The sequence below is a fragment of the Melanerpes formicivorus genome, unplaced genomic scaffold (genome assembly GCF_026170545.1).
Source record: "Melanerpes formicivorus ecotype bairdi unplaced genomic scaffold, bMelFor1.0.p_v2 SCAF_6, whole genome shotgun sequence".
NCBI lineage: Eukaryota > Metazoa > Chordata > Aves > Piciformes > Picidae > Melanerpes > Melanerpes formicivorus.
In genome coordinates, this window is record NW_027142358.1 from 8,003,158 (window position 1) to 8,023,501 (window position 20,344).

At 48.6% G+C, this 20,344-nt stretch overlaps 2 protein-coding genes across 4 annotated transcripts in view; one reads left to right on the forward strand and one right to left on the reverse strand.

The window, feature by feature from the left end:
* ACTR1A (actin related protein 1A) lies at positions 1-15,858 on the forward strand. Its single transcript, XM_068139492.1, has 11 exons — positions 1-118; positions 6,329-6,393; positions 7,214-7,289; positions 8,003-8,128; positions 8,905-9,029; positions 9,333-9,549; positions 10,334-10,426; positions 11,160-11,334; positions 12,180-12,241; positions 12,624-12,664; positions 13,597-15,858. Exons 1-11 carry the CDS (start codon positions 71-73, stop codon positions 13,697-13,699), a joined length of 1,131 nt encoding a protein of 376 aa, XP_067995593.1. The 5' UTR covers positions 1-70; the 3' UTR covers positions 13,700-15,858.
* MFSD13A (major facilitator superfamily domain containing 13A) overlaps positions 15,853-20,344 on the reverse strand; it is a 14,646-nt gene continuing 10,154 nt past the window's right edge. For 2 of the 3 annotated variants that reach the window (XM_068139491.1, XM_068139489.1), the window contains exons 6-9: positions 20,078-20,174; positions 19,169-19,340; positions 18,406-18,599; positions 16,390-18,262 (exon numbers count right to left, since the gene is read on the reverse strand). In XM_068139491.1, coding sequence (XP_067995592.1) covers positions 18,009-18,262; positions 18,406-18,599; positions 19,169-19,340; positions 20,078-20,174 — 717 coding nt within the window. In that variant the 3' untranslated portion in view covers positions 16,390-18,008. Of the gene's footprint in view, positions 16,186-16,389; positions 18,263-18,405; positions 18,600-19,168; positions 19,341-20,077; positions 20,175-20,344 lie in introns of those variants that run through there. The other variant, XM_068139490.1, reaches the window with a different exon arrangement.

Genomic DNA, 20,344 nt, shown 5'->3' on the forward strand with positions numbered 1-20,344 from the left:
CCGCTCTGCGCATGCGCCGCCGAGGACTGGGCTGTTGCTCCCTGACGGGTGGCTGCGGCGGGTCCTCGCCATGGAGTCCTACGACGTGATAGCGAACCAGCCCGTCGTGATAGACAACGTGAGTGCGGGAGGCCGCGCGTCCCGGGAGCTGGGAGGGCGGGAAGGGTCCGTGAGCCGGAATCCCTTTGTCATCGAGGACGGCCGCGCCCCGCCTGCCGCCGCCTACTCATCCTTTTCCCCCTCCCCCACCTCCCGCTGGCCTGGCCGCCGCCTTAGGCCCTCATACAGCGCTGTCCGCTGTGTTCTCGCAGGCTGCCGCCGGGGTGGGGTCGTCGCGGTTCGGCGCACCGCGATTGGCTGAGGTGTTTGCCTGTCACCCGCTGAAGGGGCTGTTGCCCCTTGCTGATGCGGGCCCCTGCCGCCGCCGAGGTGCCTGCTGGCTGGGAGGGGCGACGCGACCCCATTGGCTGGGGCAGCTGTCAGTCAGCGGCGGGGTAGCGGGGGAAGCCCGCAGTTACCTGCCAGAGTCGGGTGCTTCCCGCCCCGCCCTCGTGCAGAGCACCTGTGCTCATTGGTGGGCAGAGCTGTCTGTCAGACGGGGCTGCATCCCGGCTCAGCGGCACCGCCTCGTCCCTCTTTGTGCCTGCGGGACAATGGCCGCCGGTGGGCCCAGTCTTGCCCAGACTCCCGGCATCCTGTGCGGTACGCCTTGGCCAGATTCCCAGCATGCTCTGGAGGTGTCTGTACTCTTTTGGACCCTGATGGAGATGATACTCTGCAGCCAACCTCCCTGTTACAGGCAACTCTTTGACAGGCCTAGTGTGACAGAGACAGCACCCACCCAGTACCAGCCACCTCCTCACAGCACATCTGGCCTAGCGATCTCAGCAAGGGAGTACTGGCACCCAAGGCATGGGTTCCTATTCTGAGGAGGGAGAGCTCCTTAAGAAACTGCTCCCAGCTTGAGTTGCATCAGCTGTAATTTGACAATGGGGTGTGGTGTCACAGATAGCTGCTCATAGCTGATAATGTTGCTCATTAGCTCAAAGCAGACCTTCAGCCTGTGTGGATAATAGATCAGAGATGGGTGACTGTGATTCAGTGCCTCATTGAGGTACTTCTGGGTCCAGTTCTGTTTGACCCGTCCATGCTGGCCTCTCAAGAGAAAAGGCCATCCAGGAAGGGGTGGGAGGGTATATCTTAGAGGGAGCCTCCTTCAGTGTAGTGAGGCACAAATTGTACTCTTCCCTTTTGTATTCTGGCAGACTTTGAGACTTTGTTGTTTCAAAGGGTCAGTGTTGTGCTCCCTTATCTTTCCATAATCTTCATTTTTGCTCAGTCGTTTTGCCATATGGCACGTGGACTTGCTAGTCTAACACTTCCTAACACTTCTCAACCTTTGTTTTGTTTTTGTTTTCCCATAATGCTGAACGTTTGTAGGTCTTCTCAGATCAAGCCAATGATTCGTTTGACCCCTTATTTATTATTCATCCCAATTCCTTCTCTACAGCTTGAGTAGAGAAGGACAGTGTTGATTTTGTTTCTGCACAGTTTTGATTTTGTTTCTGCAGTTTTGATTTTGTTTCTGCCCCTAGAACCACAGCAGAGAGCTTTGGGTTAGACATTGAAGGAAACTATTTAATGGAAAAGGAGACTAAGTAGTAGAAATAACTATGTGGAGAAAAAATGTGTTATTTTCTTTATTTGAGACATTAAAGAATGGATCAGGTTGATTGTTCTTAGGAATGACTGAAGTAACACTGACCCTGCTGTGCTATCAAGTGATTAGGTTGCCATTAAAGTTATTTCCAAGCACTCTGGTACTGTGAGGATGCACTTGTGGTGCTGTAATCGTATAATAGGAGCCTATAGCTAATTTCAGCATGTCCTTTTGTTATTTAGTGCAGTGATTGCTGCCTCTGCTTTAGACCTGAAGAAGGGCTCATGTGTCAGCAACCGACTCTTGTTTCTTTTCTCATTTTGTCAGCTGTTCTTATAAAAGTGAAGTCTTTCTCTTGCCTTTCTGGCAAACAAATTCCCCCCTGCCCCTCCCTGTACAAGAAGAATGAAATAGTTGTTGTAGCATCTGCCTTGCATGCTGGCAGGCTGTCAGCTGAGGAGCCTTACGGTGACACTGCATTTTTGGTACTCTTCTGAGTTCAGGCAGGACAGGAGGTGGAGCTGCACACAGCAGGTACGGCTATTCCTGCTGCCTCATTACTGCTTTTCCTCAAGAGCTGCCGGCAGCTTTTCAGGGCTGAATGTCATCCTGTCTTATGTATGCATGTGTATGGGAGGGTGGGGAGGGAGAAGTGCAATACTGAGCTGGCAAGCAAGCCAGTCCCCACAGTTGCAGCCCTAGTATCTTGGTGTGTTCCAAAGTGACATTAAGATACATAGCTAAAAACCTAACATGGGGTTTTTCTTTTACCAAACAGTTGACTCACTTGCATGTTTTCAGGAGGCAGAGTCTTGTAATATACAATGAGAAGTTGGAGCTATATCTCAGCACAACCTTAATATTCCTCCTTGTCCAATAAGTAATTTCAAGAATTGTGTTTTCATCTTGAACTCCAAATGAGCTCTCTCTGAAATAAATGGTCTGGGAGCTCTGATGAACCTAATGCACACGTAAACTGATGTCATGGTTTAATCCCAGCCAGCAGCTAAATACCATGCAGCCCCTTGCTGACTCCTCCTTCTGGGTTGAGATAAGAAAAGTTTAATAATGAAAATAAAATATATAATAATCATAATTGAAAAGAATATAACTAAAAGGGTGAGAAAGAAAACCTGAGAAAGACAAAGTATGCACAATGCAATTGCTCACCACCTGCTGACCAGTGCCTGAGCAGCAATCCATTTCTTGCCCTGGGCCAACTCCCCTCAGTTCATATACTGAGTGTGACATTCTATGGTATGGAATATCCTGTTGGCTAGTTGGGGTCACCTGGCTGTGCTCCCTCTCAATTTCTTGTGCACTTGCTTGCTGAAAGAGCATGGGGAACTGAAAAAGCTTGGGATAAATGCTACTTAGCAACAACTACAACATCAGTGTGTTATCAACATTGTTCTCATACTAAATGCAAAGCACAGCACTGTACCAGGTACTAGGAAGAAAATTAACTCTATCCCAACCAAAACCAGGACTACCAACAGCATGGTTTAGTCATGGCCTAAGCAAGTGCAAATTCCTTGACCTCCATGGAATTGTCTCTGTTTATGTAAAAGAGAGTAAGATTTGGCTTTGTCTAAGTGGTGGTGTTTTAAACAGCTGAGCTGTCAGTAAGGCCCATTTTGTCTTTGGTTTGTTCTTGATCTTTTAAAATGTACATCTAATAAGATATATTTACAACAATATGAAAAGTGCTGCATGCCAGGTGGGCTCTCTTGGTGATTGCCATTTAAATTGGAGCCCTAAATGCATGTAGGTGAATGAATTAATAACTGACTATCTCCAGGGCTAGTGGAAGAGGCATGTGCAGTTACTTGAAGGTACTCACAAGAATTTTTCCATGAGATTATCTGCCTTCACCTTTACATCTGACCTGTAGTTTTTATGTCTTCTTTTTTTCCCCCTTTTGCTCACATTTGAAAAAAACAAACCAAAAATCAACCAACCAAAACAAGGCCAAACAAACTAAATGGTTACTTGGAATGGTTACTTTTGAAAGGATGTCCTTTTTTAAAGTTTTTGTATGTCAGAGCTTGCAGCAGAAGAGAGTATTCATGGTGTTCTGCTTGTTTGAAGCAATGCTAAAACCCCAGGTCTTTACTTTAAACCTGAATCAGTCAGGCTTATTTCGAGCTCTAAATCATTTCCTCTCCTTGTGTAGGGAGCTCAGTCTGGTCTATAGTAAATAGATTTACTCACTGCACACATCTTCAAAGAGTTAAAATGTTTTCAGGAAAAACTGAATTGGTCAGAAGGTGCTGTCAGGTCTTTGCAGTGCTGCAGTAGCAATCAGCTGTGCTTGGTTTATTCCCAGGCACTTTGAAGCACAGCTGTGGTGAAGTCCCATCCTACCAGCACATTCAAAGCAGTCATTTATCTTTGACTCAAACTAGGAGTTCTGAGCTATCAGCACATTTGGTTAACTTTGAACTTCAGTATTTAAATCTTAAAATGCATAACTTGCTGGGATTCTCACCAGGACACACTGGTGAATTTTTGGCCTAGCCTAAAGCAGTTTTGATCTGTGTTAAATAGGGGCAGCATTGTTCTCCTGAAACCACTTTCTAGCAGCAGAAAGATTGCTTCTGTGCTGGCAGAAAGATCAGTCACTCAGTAAGCACAATGTTCTGATGTGATTACCTTGCTGTGTTTGTCAGGCCTTGTAGCGAAAAGAGTTAAATCAAAGGGGGAGGGTGTTATTGCCCAGGTAGAGAGTTGTTTGTAAACTGTGATAAGGAAAAACAAAATACTGGGTTTGTTTTATTCCTTGCTGCACGTTGAAGTGAATATCCAAACGAGTCTGTTTAAAGGGAAGTCCTTTTAATTTTAACACTTCACAGTACCTGCTGGTGTAGACATTGGGATGCAGCTGAACCTGCGTCCCTCTTGCCCAGAGGGAGTAGTCCTGCTCAGGTGCCAGCATGGCTGTGCTCCTTCAGCCAGCCTGGCTGCAGGTGTTTGTCAGGAGATAAGGATTTGAGCAATCATATCTTTTATGTTTTATAACTACGTAGGTCTGCAGAGTGTTCCTCATCTTATAGATGCGCCCTGGTAAATCTGGCTCTCAGTTTTAAGGCAGGAGTGCCCCAGCGCTGGTGGCAGAGCATGCATGATCTGTTCAAAGCCTGGCACCTTGACTGAATGTGCTGATGGAAGTAGCTTGGGAACAAGGCTTTGGCCTGTGAACTGGAGAGGCTGGAGCTGTCTCGCATTCCTTTGTGCTGAGCCTGCTCTGGCTTGGTAACCTCTGGCACTGGAACGGGGCAGGCAGCTGGGACAGCAGCGTCAGAAACTGCTGCAGCCAGAACTTTTCTGGCAGAGCTCTGAGCAGCTCATTTGGTCTCAAACTCCAAAGGAAAGCAGTGATGCTGACCAGGGAAGGGGAAAGCCATAGAGGAGTTGCATCACTACTCATTTTAAAATGCCAGAGCATTCCCGCTTCAGAGCTCTTGAGAGTGAACAGGCACTTCATAGGTGACAGGTTTCAGTACAGCTCACACACTTTGTTCCTGGTACAGAGTAATGCAGAGCTGCCCCTCTTTCTGCAGAAGAATTTGCTGCTGTGGTGGTCTGGGATTGCCAATGAAATGCCTTATCCAAGGAGAGCCTATGAAAATCTGCTCCTTAGCAAAACTTGGGTGTTCCTGCAAGCTGCTCATTGTTTCAAGATGTCATTCTCTTGTGCAGGGAGAGGAAATGGAGGAGGGGAAGGAGTCAGCACAGGTCCAAGTTGATGGTGAGGTTCCCAGGACGCTTCCAGATGATACCAGTGGCGACAGGATCTGTGGAGCCAGATGCCCAGCACTGACTTGCTGCCAGGGCCTCGCTGTGGCTGGTTTTACCCGCTCTGTGTTTGCTGCTTGTGCTGCTTTGAATGTTGCAGGAGGCTTTTTGAATCTGTGCCTTTCTGACTGCCATACCTAATCTCTTCTTCCTTATCCCTTCTAAACAAGCCCTATCCTGTCAGCTGCTCTTCCTGCCTCCAGCCCTTCCCCTTACAATCTGACTGGCACCTTTGTTCTTTCCAGACCCCCAGTCTGGGTTTGTTTTCAGTCTTTTCTGCCCACATTTCTGTATCCTGCCTCCTTAGCATTCTTTTCCCTAGCCTCTGCTCTAACCTGTTCCACAAAGTCCTTTCCTGCTCACTTCTCTGACTTTTTCCACCCTCCCTTCAGGCTTTCCAATCTGTTTCTGAGAGGCCTACAGTCTTCACTCTCTCATCAGTGGCCCCTGAATCCATCAGGGCTCAGTTGTTTGGCTTTCTGGAGTGCTCTCCTCCATCCAAGGAGTATTTAAGATTGATAGAAAACTGCAGAGCTTTAGCCTCCTGCACCCCTGGCAGTAGCACCGGGTAGAAGAATACTTGTCTGTACAGAATGGCATTTGAATGTGTCTGCAGAGCAGTACCAGGATGCTCTCGAGTGTTTGTGCCCTGTGTGATTTGTCGCTGACAGGGAGGGTGCCATTACTCCCCTCTAGTGGCCAAGCTGTCCTGCTGGCACCTTCCCATCCCTAATGCCTGGAGAATCAGTCCCCAGGGAGCATTATACCTAGTAAAATGGAGAGTGCCTGCCTGGTGTACTTTGCTACTCCTTTAAAGCTGCAAAGAGAACTGAATGAATAAGCTCATCTATTTCTCTGTTGCTCCCACAGGGCTCGGGTGTTATCAAAGCAGGTTTTGCAGGTGATCAAATACCCAAATATTGCTTTCCAAACTAGTAAGTATTCTACTGCACTTGGTAAGTTCTTAGTACTGTGTACAAATTCTTTGCTATGTAGAGAGGAATAACAGTCCAATTTTGAAACTGGTGAAAAGAGTTACATTTTTTTCTGCCTGCTGCACAGAAGCATCAGGGAGATGAGATTTCTGTTGTTAAGTACTTGAAGATTTTCTGAGGGGGATGTGCTGTAGAAGGTGACTTACCACTTTGTCAGGCTTAGTCAAAGCTGTAGGATCCTTTAGTTTTGAGATGTTGGGAAAAGAAGTGTGAAGGCCTCTACATTTCTTTGGGGTGTGGTTTGTCTTGATTCCTGCCAAACCTCACTCAAAGTTTTCTGAGTTTTACTGGGATCAGGAATTACAAATAGTCACTGACTTTTATTTTCAGTGGGGTTGGAGCTTAATGAGTGTATTCATGATCTGAGCAACGTGTTTTCTATGGTGAGGTGGGGTATGGGACTACAAATGTCGAACCTGAGAAGCCTACCTGAGGTCAGGCAACTCAGTGTGGGTCTCTCAGCTCAGATCATTGCTCACATTTACCCCAGGTGCTGCTGGAACAACTAAGTCCTAAGCCATCAGGGAAAATGTGGCCAGACTCAGCTGACATGTCCTGCTAATTTGGAACTGTCTACAATCTGTTCTCTTCACCTCTGATTCTGAGATTAATTTAGAGCAAACCTGGGCCTGGCTGCAGCTAGTAGTGCCCATCACTTTAGATAGTACTGGCTAGGACAGCGAAGAACACAAAGTAGTTAATCCTTGGGTGCATCTGAGCTCTTCCTCCAGAAGCACTTATGCTCTTGCCTCTGTTCTAGTGTGGGCAGACCAAAGCACACTCGTGTTATGGCTGGTGCTTTAGAAGGGGACATTTTCATTGGTCCAAAGGCAGAGGTAAGAAAACCTATACACTGTATTTCTCTATGAATCTCAGAATGCTGCTGTGCTTAAAAGGGCTGTGGATCCTTGGTATTAGTGTATAGATCTGAAGAGCAGGGTAGATTGTCACTTCTAAGTGCGTCCAGAGTGGAGTGGGAAACTTCATTAAATTCTTGTGCCAACTTGCTGACTACAGACCTTTTCCCCAAGTCCTGTATCTCTTCATTTTTTTTCCTAGGCTACTTCTAGGTCTGCATGGTTACATCCCTATGTTTTGACTGAGAACTTTAGAAGTTGACTTGGTTGCCTTTTATCTCCCTGGGGTGGGCAAGAAGCTTGCTTTTCACAGTCCTGCTTTTATCAGTATGTAGTTGTATGGTCTTGCATTCTTCATGAGCCCTCCAAACCACATTCCCCAATACCACCCTGTTATGTTTTATATCATGACCAGAGATACCATTTGATAGGTTGGCTTGAAGTGTTAGCATGGAGTGTGCTTTGCAAATGTCAGACATTCCTTCTCAGTATAAAAAGGCCTTGTTTAGTCTTGTGAATACATCTCTGGGAAAGATGTTTGCAATGAATGTTTAGATTTTTGTCCTATGTGCTAGAGAGGAGTTGTATTTTAGTGGAATAAAAAATGAATGAGTCTGGCATTCATTCATAGTGCTCAGAATTGTGATGGAGTCTTTGACAGGTATGCTGGGTTGTCCTTTCTGTTTGCTCAGGAGCACAGAGGTCTCCTCTCGATCCGATACCCGATGGAGCATGGCATAGTGAAGGACTGGAACGACATGGAGCGCATTTGGCAGTATGTGTATTCAAAGGACCAGCTTCAGACATTCTCAGAGGAGGTGAGATACCTCATTATGTAAGGGCACAGGTGTCATTGTTTGTGTGTGACACCAGTAGTCTTGGAACTCTAGGAAAGATTTGGGACCTTTGCTTGGGTTGTCTTTTTCAGCGTGTCTGTTACTGAACTAGGCTCTTTCACCTCTCAGGAGATACTGCATGGGAAATATCCAAGCAGAATTCCTGTTCAGGCCTGACTGAAAATCTGACTTTGTTATTTACACTCTCTGTAATGATTCTGCTCTAGGCCAAGTGCTTCTAACTTTACCTGTTCTACCTGTGCATCAGGCATGTCCACTCAACAGTGACATGATGTGAAGTGAGGAAGGAGAAAACCACAGTCCTGTGGTCTGGAAGGAACCAACAGAAAAAATATCATTAAATGACTATAAGTGAAGTAGGAATGTTTCTTAGGGTCTGTGCTAAGACCTTATGCCTTCACCCTTCCTTCAGGGTCTGTGTGTTTTGGTAAATCTGGCTGACTTTTATCACTGAGAGTCACTTTGTTTGCCCTTGTTTACCTTTTTTACCTTTGTTTATGGGCAGAGTTGCACACAAAGTAGACTTCCTAACAATTCTTCATAATTAGACCAGAACCCTGCTGGTCTTCCAATTTCTTAGAGGTTATTCACTGTTTAATGCAGATGAAATTATTCTGTTCTACCTGTCCTCTTACACCCCATGGTTCTTAAAGTGAATAAATAAGCAGAAATTTTCAGGAAGACACATCTAGCTGCCTCCTGGTTATTGCAGTATGGCTCCTTCTTTTCTTTACCAGCATCCTGTGCTGCTGACAGAAGCACCCCTTAACCCACGCAAGAACAGAGAGCGTGCTGCTGAGGTGTTTTTTGAGACCTTCAATGTGCCAGCATTGTTCATCTCCATGCAAGCTGTGCTTAGCCTGTAAGTGTCTTTCATCTTTGATCTGTGCTTGTGACATGTTGCTGTGAAGCCCAGTTTTCTAAAAACCCACAGAAGAGACCCCACTGGTGTCTGACCTACCCCTTTTCAACAAGAAGTGAAGCTGAACTTTAATTGCTGCAATAAAGAGTTCACAAGAGCTTGCTGAACTGTAACTGATGAGAAGTAGGTTTGGGGCTTTTTCTAGCTGCTGTTCAGGTGATGTCTCTGCTCCCCGAGTTGAGCCTGGATGTGCTGCATGCTTAGGGTTGCTTGTTCTGACTTGATTGTTTGCCCCTTTGCTAGCTACGCGACTGGGAGGACTACAGGAGTGGTGCTGGACTCCGGGGATGGCGTTACCCATGCGGTTCCCATCTATGAAGGCTTTGCCATGCCTCACTCCATCATGCGGATTGACATCGCTGGCCGTGATGTCTCACGCTTCCTGCGCCTCTACCTCCGGAAGGAGGGCTATGACTTCCACACAACCTCTGAATTTGAGATTGTCAAGACCATCAAGGAGGTGATCCACTGTTTCCATGTTTATCCAAGAGGGGACTTCTGCTCAAGGGAAGTCATGACTTGTGAAATCTAGTGGGAAGTGCCAGCCTACCTAGCTCTGCACTTCATTCTCTCATCTGCCTGAAGGAGACTAGGGCCACTTAGGTAATTCAAGGACTGGAGCATCTCTCATGAGGAAAGGCTGAGAGAGCTGGGACTGTTGATCCATGAGAAGGTTGGGGAGGATCTCACCACTGTATATAAATGCCTGAAAGGAGGGTGCAAAGTAAACAAAGCCAGGCACATTTCAGTAATGTCCAATGTCAGGACAAGATACACAAACCCTGGAGACTTGTGGAGTCTCCATTCTTGGTGCTATTCAAAGCCATCTAGGCATGATTCTGGGCAACCTGCTGTAGGTGACTCTGCTTGAACAAGGAGGTGGACAAGATGATCTCCAGAGGCCCCTTGCAACCTCAACCATCTTGTGCTCTGGGAGACTTAAGAGTCAAGGCTGCACCTAATTCCTATGGAAGGGCTGTTGACATGGAGGTGAAGACAGGCTGGTGGTTCAAAATAGCCTTTGTGTTTATCTGCACTGCAGATTCTCAGGGTCTGATAAAACCTTTCACAAGTGTTTGTTTACTCTTCATGGTGAGGGTCTGTAAAGTCCATGGTCTTTTCCTCAGCACAAAATACTGTTGAAACTGGGTCTTTCCAAAGGGATGCACAGATTTTTGATTGTTAGGGAGAAGAGGCATTTGGATTCTCATTCTCATCTCCCTCTCCCTATGTTTCCTCTCCAGCGTGCCTGCTACCTGTCAATAAACCCCCAGAAGGATGAGACTCTGGAGACCGAGAAGGCTCAGTACTATCTACCAGATGGAAGCACTATTGAGGTTTGTGAGGACCACCCGCCTCACAGGATTCCTGATGTGAAGGAATGAGGTTTCCAAAATAGCCTGCTGCCTAGTGATGTGAAATGCAGTGTGGCATTAGGTGGGAGGGGATCATTTTAGAAGACAAGAACTCATGCCAAGCTGGGCACTAGAATTTTTGGGTGAAGAAAACTTTGTTAGAAACCTGACAACTTCTACTGGAAGTCCTGGGCAAGGGTACAGTGTGACCATGGGGACTCTGACCTGTTTGACCGAGCAAATCTTTGTGCAGATCAGAAATGGAGTGTGGGTAGTTACCAGCTCACTGTAAATTCAGCAGTGGTTTTGTATCTGGCTCTTGTCCTGCCTAGAGTTGCAGAAACAATTGCTTTGAAGACCGAGTTAAGAGTACTCCTCAAAAGACTGAGCCTACTATGGAATATTTGAAGGAGAAGAAATACAAGTCTTACCTCCAGTACCAGACAGGGGTGGATCTGTGCCTTTTTCTGCCAGTGGGGACCTGGTGTAGCTGGGAGCCTGCTGTATGGGGCTGAGTAAATTGCTTTAGTTTTCATCTGCCAAATGGAAATAGTACCTTTTCTGGGAGCTGTAGTCCAAGCCAGTGTTCATTTGGGAGCTAACAATGCAGCATGAATGTCCAGGAAACTTCACTACTGTAAAGCTTCGCCTACAAGAGGCAGGCCCAAGACACACTGCTCTCTCTTCCCCTCTCTGCTAACTTCTCCCCTTGCAGATCGGCTCTGCCCGTTTTCGAGCCCCCGAGCTGCTGTTCCGGCCAGACCTGATAGGGGAGGAATGCGAAGGGCTCCATGAGGTGCTGGTGTTCGCCATTCAGAAATCAGACATGGACCTGAGGCGAACGCTCTTCTCCAACATCGTGCTGTCTGGAGGCTCCACGCTTTTCAAAGGTTCCTGCTTCTCCTCTTTCAGTGGGCTGTGACTTACCTGATCTCTTCCTTCTCATCTGAAACTAGGAAGATAACCTAGATCAACTAACTTCTGTGGGATGAGGGTTGTGGGAACTTGGCTTTCTCAGGAGGGATTACCACCTAGTTACTATCTAATTTCCTGAGTCCTAGTCATACCCTTCTGGATATGCAAGACACCTCACTTCTTGTGCTTGGGGGGGGGGCCTTTTTTTTCCTTCCTGTCACTCTGCCTGTGTCAGGACTGAATAGCAGTGCTCATTGCTGCTGCTCTAGTTCAGGATAGTTGAGACTGGATACCTAAAAAGCTCTTGCTTCTCCTGAGGTTCCTTAGGTCTTTGGTACCTGAGAAAGTCCAACAGTCCTGCTACTGCATAAAATGTCAGACAAGTGTGCAGAAAGCATTCTACCCGCTCAGCTGGCCCCCATCAACTTAAAGATAACTTCAGCCTACAGATGGACATCTCCAGATAGGTCCTGGTTTTCCTATTCCAACCTTGCTCCCCTGTAGAAATGGGCTGGGCACTGGAGGAAAGCCCAGGGAAGGAGAAGAGAACTGGCCCACCTGTGCTCCTAGCAAAAAAAAATATCTCATTTGCTTTTCTCAAGTTGCTGCTGAGCCCGTTGTGCCAGTGTCTGTGGTATTCCTGAGGGAGATAGAATCCCAGTATCTCACTGGTTGTGTGCTGTGCCTCTCCAAACCAGTCACTCTGAGAGCTGGAGTGGGATGTTTGAGTAAGACTGCAGAGGACATGTCCACATTGTTAGTAGATGGAACTTGTGATTTTGCTGAGGGGCTCAGACTCCATGTTTTCTGTCTTCTGTAGGCTTTGGTGACAGGCTCTTGAGCGAAGTGAAGAAGCTAGCTCCGAAGGATGTCAAAATAAGGGTAGGAGCAATCTCTTTTGTGCTTATCACTTGCTCCACATGCTGTTCTCTGGCCTCTAAAGAACCATGTTGAGAGTGGAGCTGCCAATTGTTTCAAACCAGAAACCGCTTTCCTGAGACAGCCCAAAACTATTTGCTGTTGTGATGACAACCCAAAAACCTGTTTGGCTTCATTCCAAGAGAAGGTAGCTTCTCTGACATGACCCCTGGCTGAGGATCCTGGACCCCTGTGGCTGCTTTAGGGGTGTGTGCTGGGTACCTTTCTAGTGGAAGAGATGATACTGGTATTTGCCATCTGCCACCTGTAATAAAATGGGGTTAGTGTCCCAGGAGGAGCAGACTGGAGCTTGGAAGAGTACTGACTGACTCTCTCTTTCTCCCAGATATCAGCTCCTCAGGAGAGATTGTATTCCACGTGGATTGGGTATGTACTGCACAGTGGCATGTCTTGCTGTGGGATGAGGGGTGGGGAGGTGCAGCCCGTTGGCACTCACATTATTGTCTGTTCTGGTGGTGTGTGTCAGAAGAGTTTCATCATTCAGTTGCATGATGCTCAGAGTGGTTTCTGAGCCTGACTCCACATGTACTGCCTGCCCCTTGGCCTTTTCTGTCCCTAAGAGTCCTGCAGAACCTGAGACTGTTGCATTGGCTTGCCAATCATAATGTCCAGTCTAAGGTAAAACAAGCTCACAGGTAGTATGTTTCTTGGAGCAGAGCCTCTAGACATGTTTTCTCCCTTGCCTATGTCTTTGCCGCTGGTCAGGAGAACTAAACTCTGCTCCATAATTGTAGAAAGTGAGACCAGATCCTACAACAAAAGCTGGTGTTTGGAACAGCAAGCAGCAGGTTGTCTGGGAGGGGATGGCTGGTGCCAGGCTTTGCAGTGCCAGCATGTTTGATGCTAACAGGAGAGGAAGTGACTGTCCGGAGGACACTTCTGTTGAAGGTAACTGGGAGTCTCAGCACCTTTCTCACATGGGGAAGTGTTATGCAGTAAAAGCATCTTGTCTCTGCAGAGACATGACTGCACCAAACATTTTCCTTTAACCCATAACATTGGGTTGGTCTCTTCTCCCAGGCAACCAGCAACAGAACAAGAGGACACAGTCTCAAGCTGCACAAGGGGACGTTCAGGCTTAATCTTAGAAGGAAGCTCTTCACAGAGTGATTGCCCATTGGAATGGGCTGCCCAGGGAGCTGGTGGGGTCTACGTCCCTGGAGGCGTTTAAGAAATGCCCGGATGAGGCACTCAGTGCCGTGGTCTAGTTGATTAGTTAGGGCTGGGTGATCGTTTGGACTTGATGATCTTGGAGGTCTCTTCAACCTGGTTGATTCTGTATGCCTGTCTCTTCCCAGGGGCTCCATCCTGGCCTCACTGGACACCTTTAAGAAAATGTGGGCTTCGAAAAAGGAGTATGAAGAAGATGGAGCTCGTGCCATCCACCGGAAAACCTTCTAGCGCCGGGACCTGTCCTCAGTGTCCGAAGACTCACTTCAGTTCTAAACTCGCTTTTCTGAGTCCGAGTGTGAGAGCTGCCTGTGTGTGTGTGTGTGCGCGCCAGCATGCCCCGACGTCACTGAGCAAAGACAACAGCAGCAGGAGGGTTGTAGTAGTACTACTAACTTCTTTTTTTGGTTTTGTTTTGGTTTTTAAATATTTTTGTTGTTTAGGGGGTTTTGGTTTGGTTTTTTTTTTTTTTTGTTTTGTTTTGTTTTTTATTATTTTAATGGAAAGGAGAAAAATTCCAATCTGAATTTCTCCAGACCAGCCCATTCCTTTTTCATTTCAGTCCCTTGATTTCTGTGTTGCAATCATGTTGTCACTGTAAAACAGACAAGCAAAAACAAAGGGAACAGCTTATAGAAACTGCCTAGCAAGCCAGAAGGGAGCCAACCACTGCAGACTGCTCACACAGGCTTTAGTCAGCCCGACTGCAATGCCTGGATTGTCCAGAAACACATAGCTGAGGCCCTGTAGCTACTTCTGTCTTCACCATCAGTAGGTTTTTGAGTTGTTTATATTTTTTATTAAGAGGAAGCACATTCTCAACAGTTAAGCCCATTTTTCCCCCACTGTTTTTGGTGTGTGAGCGTGTGGGTGTGTGTAACTTCTTAGCCTGATGTGCAGGTCTGCACCACAGCTGGAGAAGTTGGTGATAGGACTTAGTTTGTATTGCATGGAGTAGAACAAAGCAAATCTAATCAGCTATCATTGTACTAGACGGTTATTCTCTTGTACCTTGTTTTAAATACATTTTCTCCTCTGGAAGCAAGTGCCCCGGAATGGGGGTGAAGGCACTTGTGTGTTCCCCCTCAACCTGCCAAGATTTACAGTGCTGAGTTCCCCTGTTCTTTCTCTGTAAGAGTCAAGGCTGTTTCCCTCCTTCCTGCCATGTCAGGGCAAAAGGGAGCATGTATTTGCAGCCAGGCATAACTCCTGTGTACTTTATTCTGGGTCAAAATAACAATTGGAAAGGTGCATTGTAATGTAAGAATTGTTTTATTTATTGAAATGTCTGAGGCTATCTCAAATACTGACCACAGCACCTGGGAATTAGGCTTTGGGTCGTCTTTGAACACCTGTTACCCAGATGCCCTTTGGATGCTAACACTATGTACAGCACACACGCTTAGCGGGATTGCCCGCCCGCTCTGCTACACCACCCTGCAGCTGCTCCTGAGGGAGTGTGGTGGTTCTCTATGAATGCCCTGAAGGAGAGGACAATAAACTGTACCAGGCAATTGGTGTGAGCAGGAAGCTGTTGCCATGGATGTAGTCTGCTGTACTGTGTATGCCCCTGCTTGCCTGCTGACTGCTCTGCTTCTGCTGTGTTAACAGCCATGGTGGGCCTACAGCCCTGCTTGTGTGGGGATGTGCCACTGCTTGCCCTGTAGGTTTTTCTTATGCATTATTTGGTGCTTGCCTTTTTTTATTTTATTTTATTTTTTTCCTTTCAGTTTTCTGCAGTAACTGGCAGTAGCAGCAGAGCTGGAGTTGCTCAGTGGTGGTTCCTCCCTGTTCCCCTCCTTTCTGTTCATTGTTGCACATCCCCTTGGGGTCTTATAAATGCAGAGATGGGGTAAGAGCTGGAGGGCTGGGGCAGAGGCACAGCAAAGCTGCTGTGTTGCCCCAGCTGAGATGGGTGGCAGCAGCAGTATGCTGCCCCTGTGGGACAGCCACATTCTGAGGGCTCACTGTACAGAGGCTGTAGGCAGGCAGGTGTGGTGGTCAGGTCCCTGTTGAGGCCAGGCTGCTCCTTCACCTACTCCCATCAGAGCAGGCTGTGCTTTTTAAGTAAGAACCGGTCAGGTAGGAAAAGAGCTGTCATGAGTCAGCTGCCTTCTGCTGGAAAATCAGTTGTGTTGCTAGTTTGCAGCATGCAGAGGGGAAGCAGCAAACCCCTCTCGTGCCCCCAGCAGTGCCAGTAATCTCTCCCTGCCCCACTCCTGGCAGCCCCTCTGCTGCCCTCACAGAAGCAGCAAGTGCTCCATCCAGACAGAAAGGTGCTGTCTCCAATCTAGCATTTGCTCTATCTGCTTGACTGTTCCCTTGCACCCCGTCCAAACCATATTGCCTGGTGGTGCCCAGCATACTTAAATAAAGTCATTCATATACAACCTTCAAGCCTCCTGGCCTCCTCTTCCCACATTTGCATTTTTAAGGGGGTAACTTGTGTTCTCCTGCCCCTACAGTACTGTTGCTGACCAGCCTGCAAGGAAATACTCTCTAGTGCAGGATTGCATTTCTGACCTGGCTTTTGAGCTGAGGGAGGAGATTCTCAGGCTGAGCTGTGGCTTGCATTGATGGTGTCCAAAGCTGCTTTTCTCAGCAAGTGGTGTAGATTGTGTTTCTCACTGCAGACAGGTCAGGCAGCTGAGGCATAGAGAAGCTGTGAGCAAGGGCAGCCCTGGCTGAGCGAGGGGGATGGAATGATGCCCATGTCACTGTGAGAGAAGCATGTAAGAGGGATAAGTGGCTTTCCTCCCTGAAAAAGGCAGGTGATGCCCCAGCTCACTGATCCTCTCTGTCCCCTGCAGAAACTGGCCCAAGCCCCAGCACCTGGTTTTGCTGGAGGGGAGCAGTCTCCTTTTTCTCCCCCTATCAACCCAGTCAGTATGATCCACATGCAAGGAAAAAAAACTCAGGGCTACAGAAAAGATAATATCTCTTTAATTTATGAAATGAGGAATCATTCTCACATTTTGTTAGGATAACTTACTGAACTGCTAGAGAAGCTTGGTGGCAGGAACATCTCGGTTCAAGACAGAAGGCAAGTGCCCTGAGGCAAGATGGCAGGCTGGTGGGCTGGGAACCTGACACTGAACAAACAGCATGGCCCTCAGTGTGTAGCAGCCTCCAAATGCTGCCTCTGCTGCCACTCCTGCAGGCACAGGCAGGGCAGAACTCTGCTTTGGCACAGCTGCCTGCACCCCAACACATTGCAGGGATTGAGGTGTTCCCTCACCTGAGGGATCCCCTTGGTGACTACCTACTCCAACTGTCCCCAGACAGAACCAAGGAGACCATGCCACCTGCTCTCAGGTCCATGGCTCAGCAGGTAGAGATGATCAAACCCTGGGGCACTCTTTCAAGTATGGAGGACCTGAGGTGTTTGCCTCACCCACAGTGGTAAAATCTCAACCCTGTGACTGCCCAGCACTGTCAAGACAGACTCTGAAGATGAATCAAAGGCACAAAAGAGACAGTTGGTGTCTTCTCCAGGCTGCACTCGCCCCCTGCAAGAGGGGATGGCACCAGACTGTCTCACTGGGTCAAACGGGACAGCCTTGGGCAGGGAGGCACTTCCACCAGCTGCATTAGGGGCTGGTACCTTGACCTCTCCACAGCCCCAGCCAGCATAGGAGGGGGCTCACTGCACAGCTGTGTGACAGTACTGGTTGGACAGGGCTGTGGAGGGGAGAGAAGGAAGGAAGACAGGCAGCAGGATGCCAGCAGAAATGTTCCAGCTCAAGGCTTTGAGCCCAGTTCAGGCCCCGTATCTTTTCCAGCCCAGCAACAACTCCCTCTGCAAGGCCACGAAGGAGGGAACCTCAGCACAGAACAAGCACTGCCAGCAGATTCTGGCTGTGCAGAATATTGTCCTGGGAACAAGAAATGCCTAAGTGTAGATTTGGTCCAAAAACCTCAGCACTGTATGTGGGAATGGTTGTACTAGCTGCTGAGAAAAGCCTTCAGGCTCCTCTTAATCCTGCTCATGCAGCCCTGCACTGAGCCTGTCACTTGGTCCCTTGGGAGCCTCCCACTCTGCTCCCCAAAGCTGCAGGGCTCTAGCAGGGAAGGACTGATCTAGTGTGAGGGCCCTGCCCACGGCAGGGGGGTTGGAACTAGATGATCCTTGAGGTCCCTTCCAACGCTAACAATTCTATGATTCTGACTCCCTGTGCTGCCCCCTCCTGCTCAGCCACAGAGGCTGCGGTTCCCCAGAGCCATGCCCAGGGCAGAGGCTCTCTCCAGCACGCACTGCAAAGCAGCACCTCTCGGCTGGGATAAGCAGCCCTCTGCTCCCCAGGCCATGCTAGGATAATGTGTTCTTGCTCCTGTGGCCAAGCAATCTATCCCAGGCCCCTTACATGCTGAACTTCTGTGCCTTCCTCTGCAACCACCCCCTGGCATGAGTAAACATTTGTATTACAGCATTTCACAGTTGAATCACAAACATCAGGGTTTTTCAGCCCACCATCCCTGCACTGAGCCTGCTGTCCTGCACCAGCCTAGAACCAGCAACACTCTGGGGGCTCAGGCATCCCTAGATCGTTTTGACCTCTGGTGCTTGGCCTTGTGTCAGGCTTTGGCGCTGAGCCTTCACCATCTGCAGTCGCTTCCCGTGCAAGCTGAACTGAGACCAGCTGACAAGCTGCAGCAGTGCACACGTGATGGGTACAAAAACAAGGAGGTAAAAGCAGCCCTGGCGAAGAGTTGGCTCCAAGGCCGCATCAGACTCCAGCTTCGGCTGAGCACTCACCACATTGCTCAAGGGGTTGCGCTGGAAAATGTCGTAGCCTGGTGTCAAAGAAGAGTTTGTGAGACTGAGAACAGTGGGGATGGACCCTCCAAGTGACTGGCCTTGGAAATTCAGCTGGAGGCCATGGAACCCACAGGTCTGCCCTCTCCCGCCCAGCTGCTGTCCCCAGGAGCATCCTTACCTGTATAGGCACATAGCAGCCAGGTGCCAATCAGAGGGGCGAAGGTCTGTCCTGGTTTGGTGACCAGAGCCACCATCCCAAACAGCAGCGCCGAGGCTGCCTGCTTCCTGCGATTCAGGACTAGATCTTCGTCCACCAAGTCAGTCACCACCAGGTTGAGCAACTTACAAGTTCCTTCTGTGAATACCCTGTTGCTGCAGAACAATAGGCAAAGAACCAAACAGGGGCATCAAAAGAGATGGGAGCAGGTGACAGAAAATGTGGAGGGTGAGAAAGGGTCCCCTCCACTTTAAATTTCAGAAGCCCTGGTTACAGGAGGGGAATGCTATTGGGAATAAGCCTGGCATACCCTGCAGTGATGCCTTGGATCAGTCCTGATCACACAGAGAGGCCTGGGGACAGCACATAGTGGCTCAGAGGCCAACAGGCAGCGGCAACACACCTGAGGGCTGCCACCCCAGGCAGGCTTCAGAGGCGGAGAGCAACTCAGCACAGCAGCTGGGAGAGGCTGCTGCAGGCTGCCACCAGCCCTGCTGGGTCTCTGTTCTCCTGAGCACCACTGCTCCCTCACTCTGCTGCAGGCACAGCCTGTGGGTTCTGCAGTGACTCATCTCATGGTCAGGTGCTGTCAGAACTGGGAGCCACGTGGCTTCTGTGTGACCCTGGCTACTGTTTCCTGCTTCCCACCCCTCTCTGTAAAACAGATAAGACATTTCTCTTCCCAGCTGACAGAGGGGAGGGGAAGTGAGTGCTGCCTGCCTACCTGGCAATGAAGATGCAGAGCAGATACACCTGATCGGGTCCTGCCAGGAGCATGACCACACTGAGAGCCAGCTTCAGGAAGAAGAGTCCGCGCACCACGGCATAAACTCCATAGCGGCGGCAGAGGGACAGGAAGTAGAGGTTGTTGAGATGGGGGGCAATGTAGGAAACACCTGAGCAGAGAGAGGCACAAATAAGTTGAGAGACTTTCAGTATCCACCCTTAAGATTCATACTGAGAGAGAGAGAACAAGGCTGGTTATTGACGGCAGGGCTGTGGGACAATAGCCCCCACATCCATACAGAAGGCTGCAGCAAATTCATTCAGTGGCTTTGTAGCCCAGCACACATCCTTCCTACAGAGAGACACTTCCTTCCATCAGCCTCACAGGCAGCAAGGAAGAAAAGCCTTATGCAATGCCACATACAGGCTGAGTCCCAGCCTGGAGCAGAAATGAGATGGATAGAACAGTATGACCAGACCTGGCCCTCATAGAGCCCTCCCAGGGTAACTAGGACTAGTGCCCGTTTATCTGTGACAGCTTGGAAACAGTCCATGTGCCACAGAGAGAAAGGGATTCATTTCAGGGTAGTATTCCCTGCTGCATCCTGGGGACACTACATGCAGCCCCTAATCCTCAGAGCAATACCTCCAAGGAGCCTAAGCCAGAGTCCAGCACATTGGGCTCATCACCATTAGAAAAGGCTCCAAGTTATTTCTGTGCCCCAGGAAGGAAGATTGCAGAGGTCCCAGGGGGAAACACATGGAATGTGTGCATGTGTTTAAAGTATTAGAGTCCAGAGCCCAGAGTGTGAGCATACTTCTCCCCACATGAGGTCTGGGAATAGCAAATCTACACTCAGGCCAGGTCCTAATGTGGCTGCTCCCTCCAGTCCCACCAGAGACTCACCAAGCAGGAAGGATCCAGTAGAGACAGAGATCTGGTCTGACAGCAGGTGTTCCAGGAACAGAGGGAAGAAGTTGCTGTTAAAGTGGCAGTGAAAAACCTGTGAAGGCAGCATGCAGATAAGCTGGTCAGCAGGAACAGCAGTAAAAGAGAACAGGAAAAAAAAGCTAACAGCCCTCTGGACTCTGGTACCCCAGAAGGCCTGTGCCAATGACCATGCAGGAAGGTCCAGGAGTGCTTCAGCAGAGCTTAGCTATGGAGTTTAAGACC

What these genes read in the sequence shown, in the direction of transcription:
- ACTR1A (XM_068139492.1), top strand. Translation starts at nt 71, where the DNA reads ATGGAGTCCTACGACGTGATAGCGAACCAGCCCGTCGTGATAGACAAC. An exon ending in AGCCCGTCGTGATAGACAAC is followed by an intron (nt 119 to 6,328) that starts GTGAGTGCGGGA and finishes TTGCTCCCACAG; the next exon opens with GGCTCGGGTGTTATCAAAGC. An exon ending in CGAAGGATGTCAAAATAAGG is followed by an intron (nt 12,242 to 12,623) that starts GTAGGAGCAATC and finishes TCTTTCTCCCAG; the next exon opens with ATATCAGCTCCTCAGGAGAG.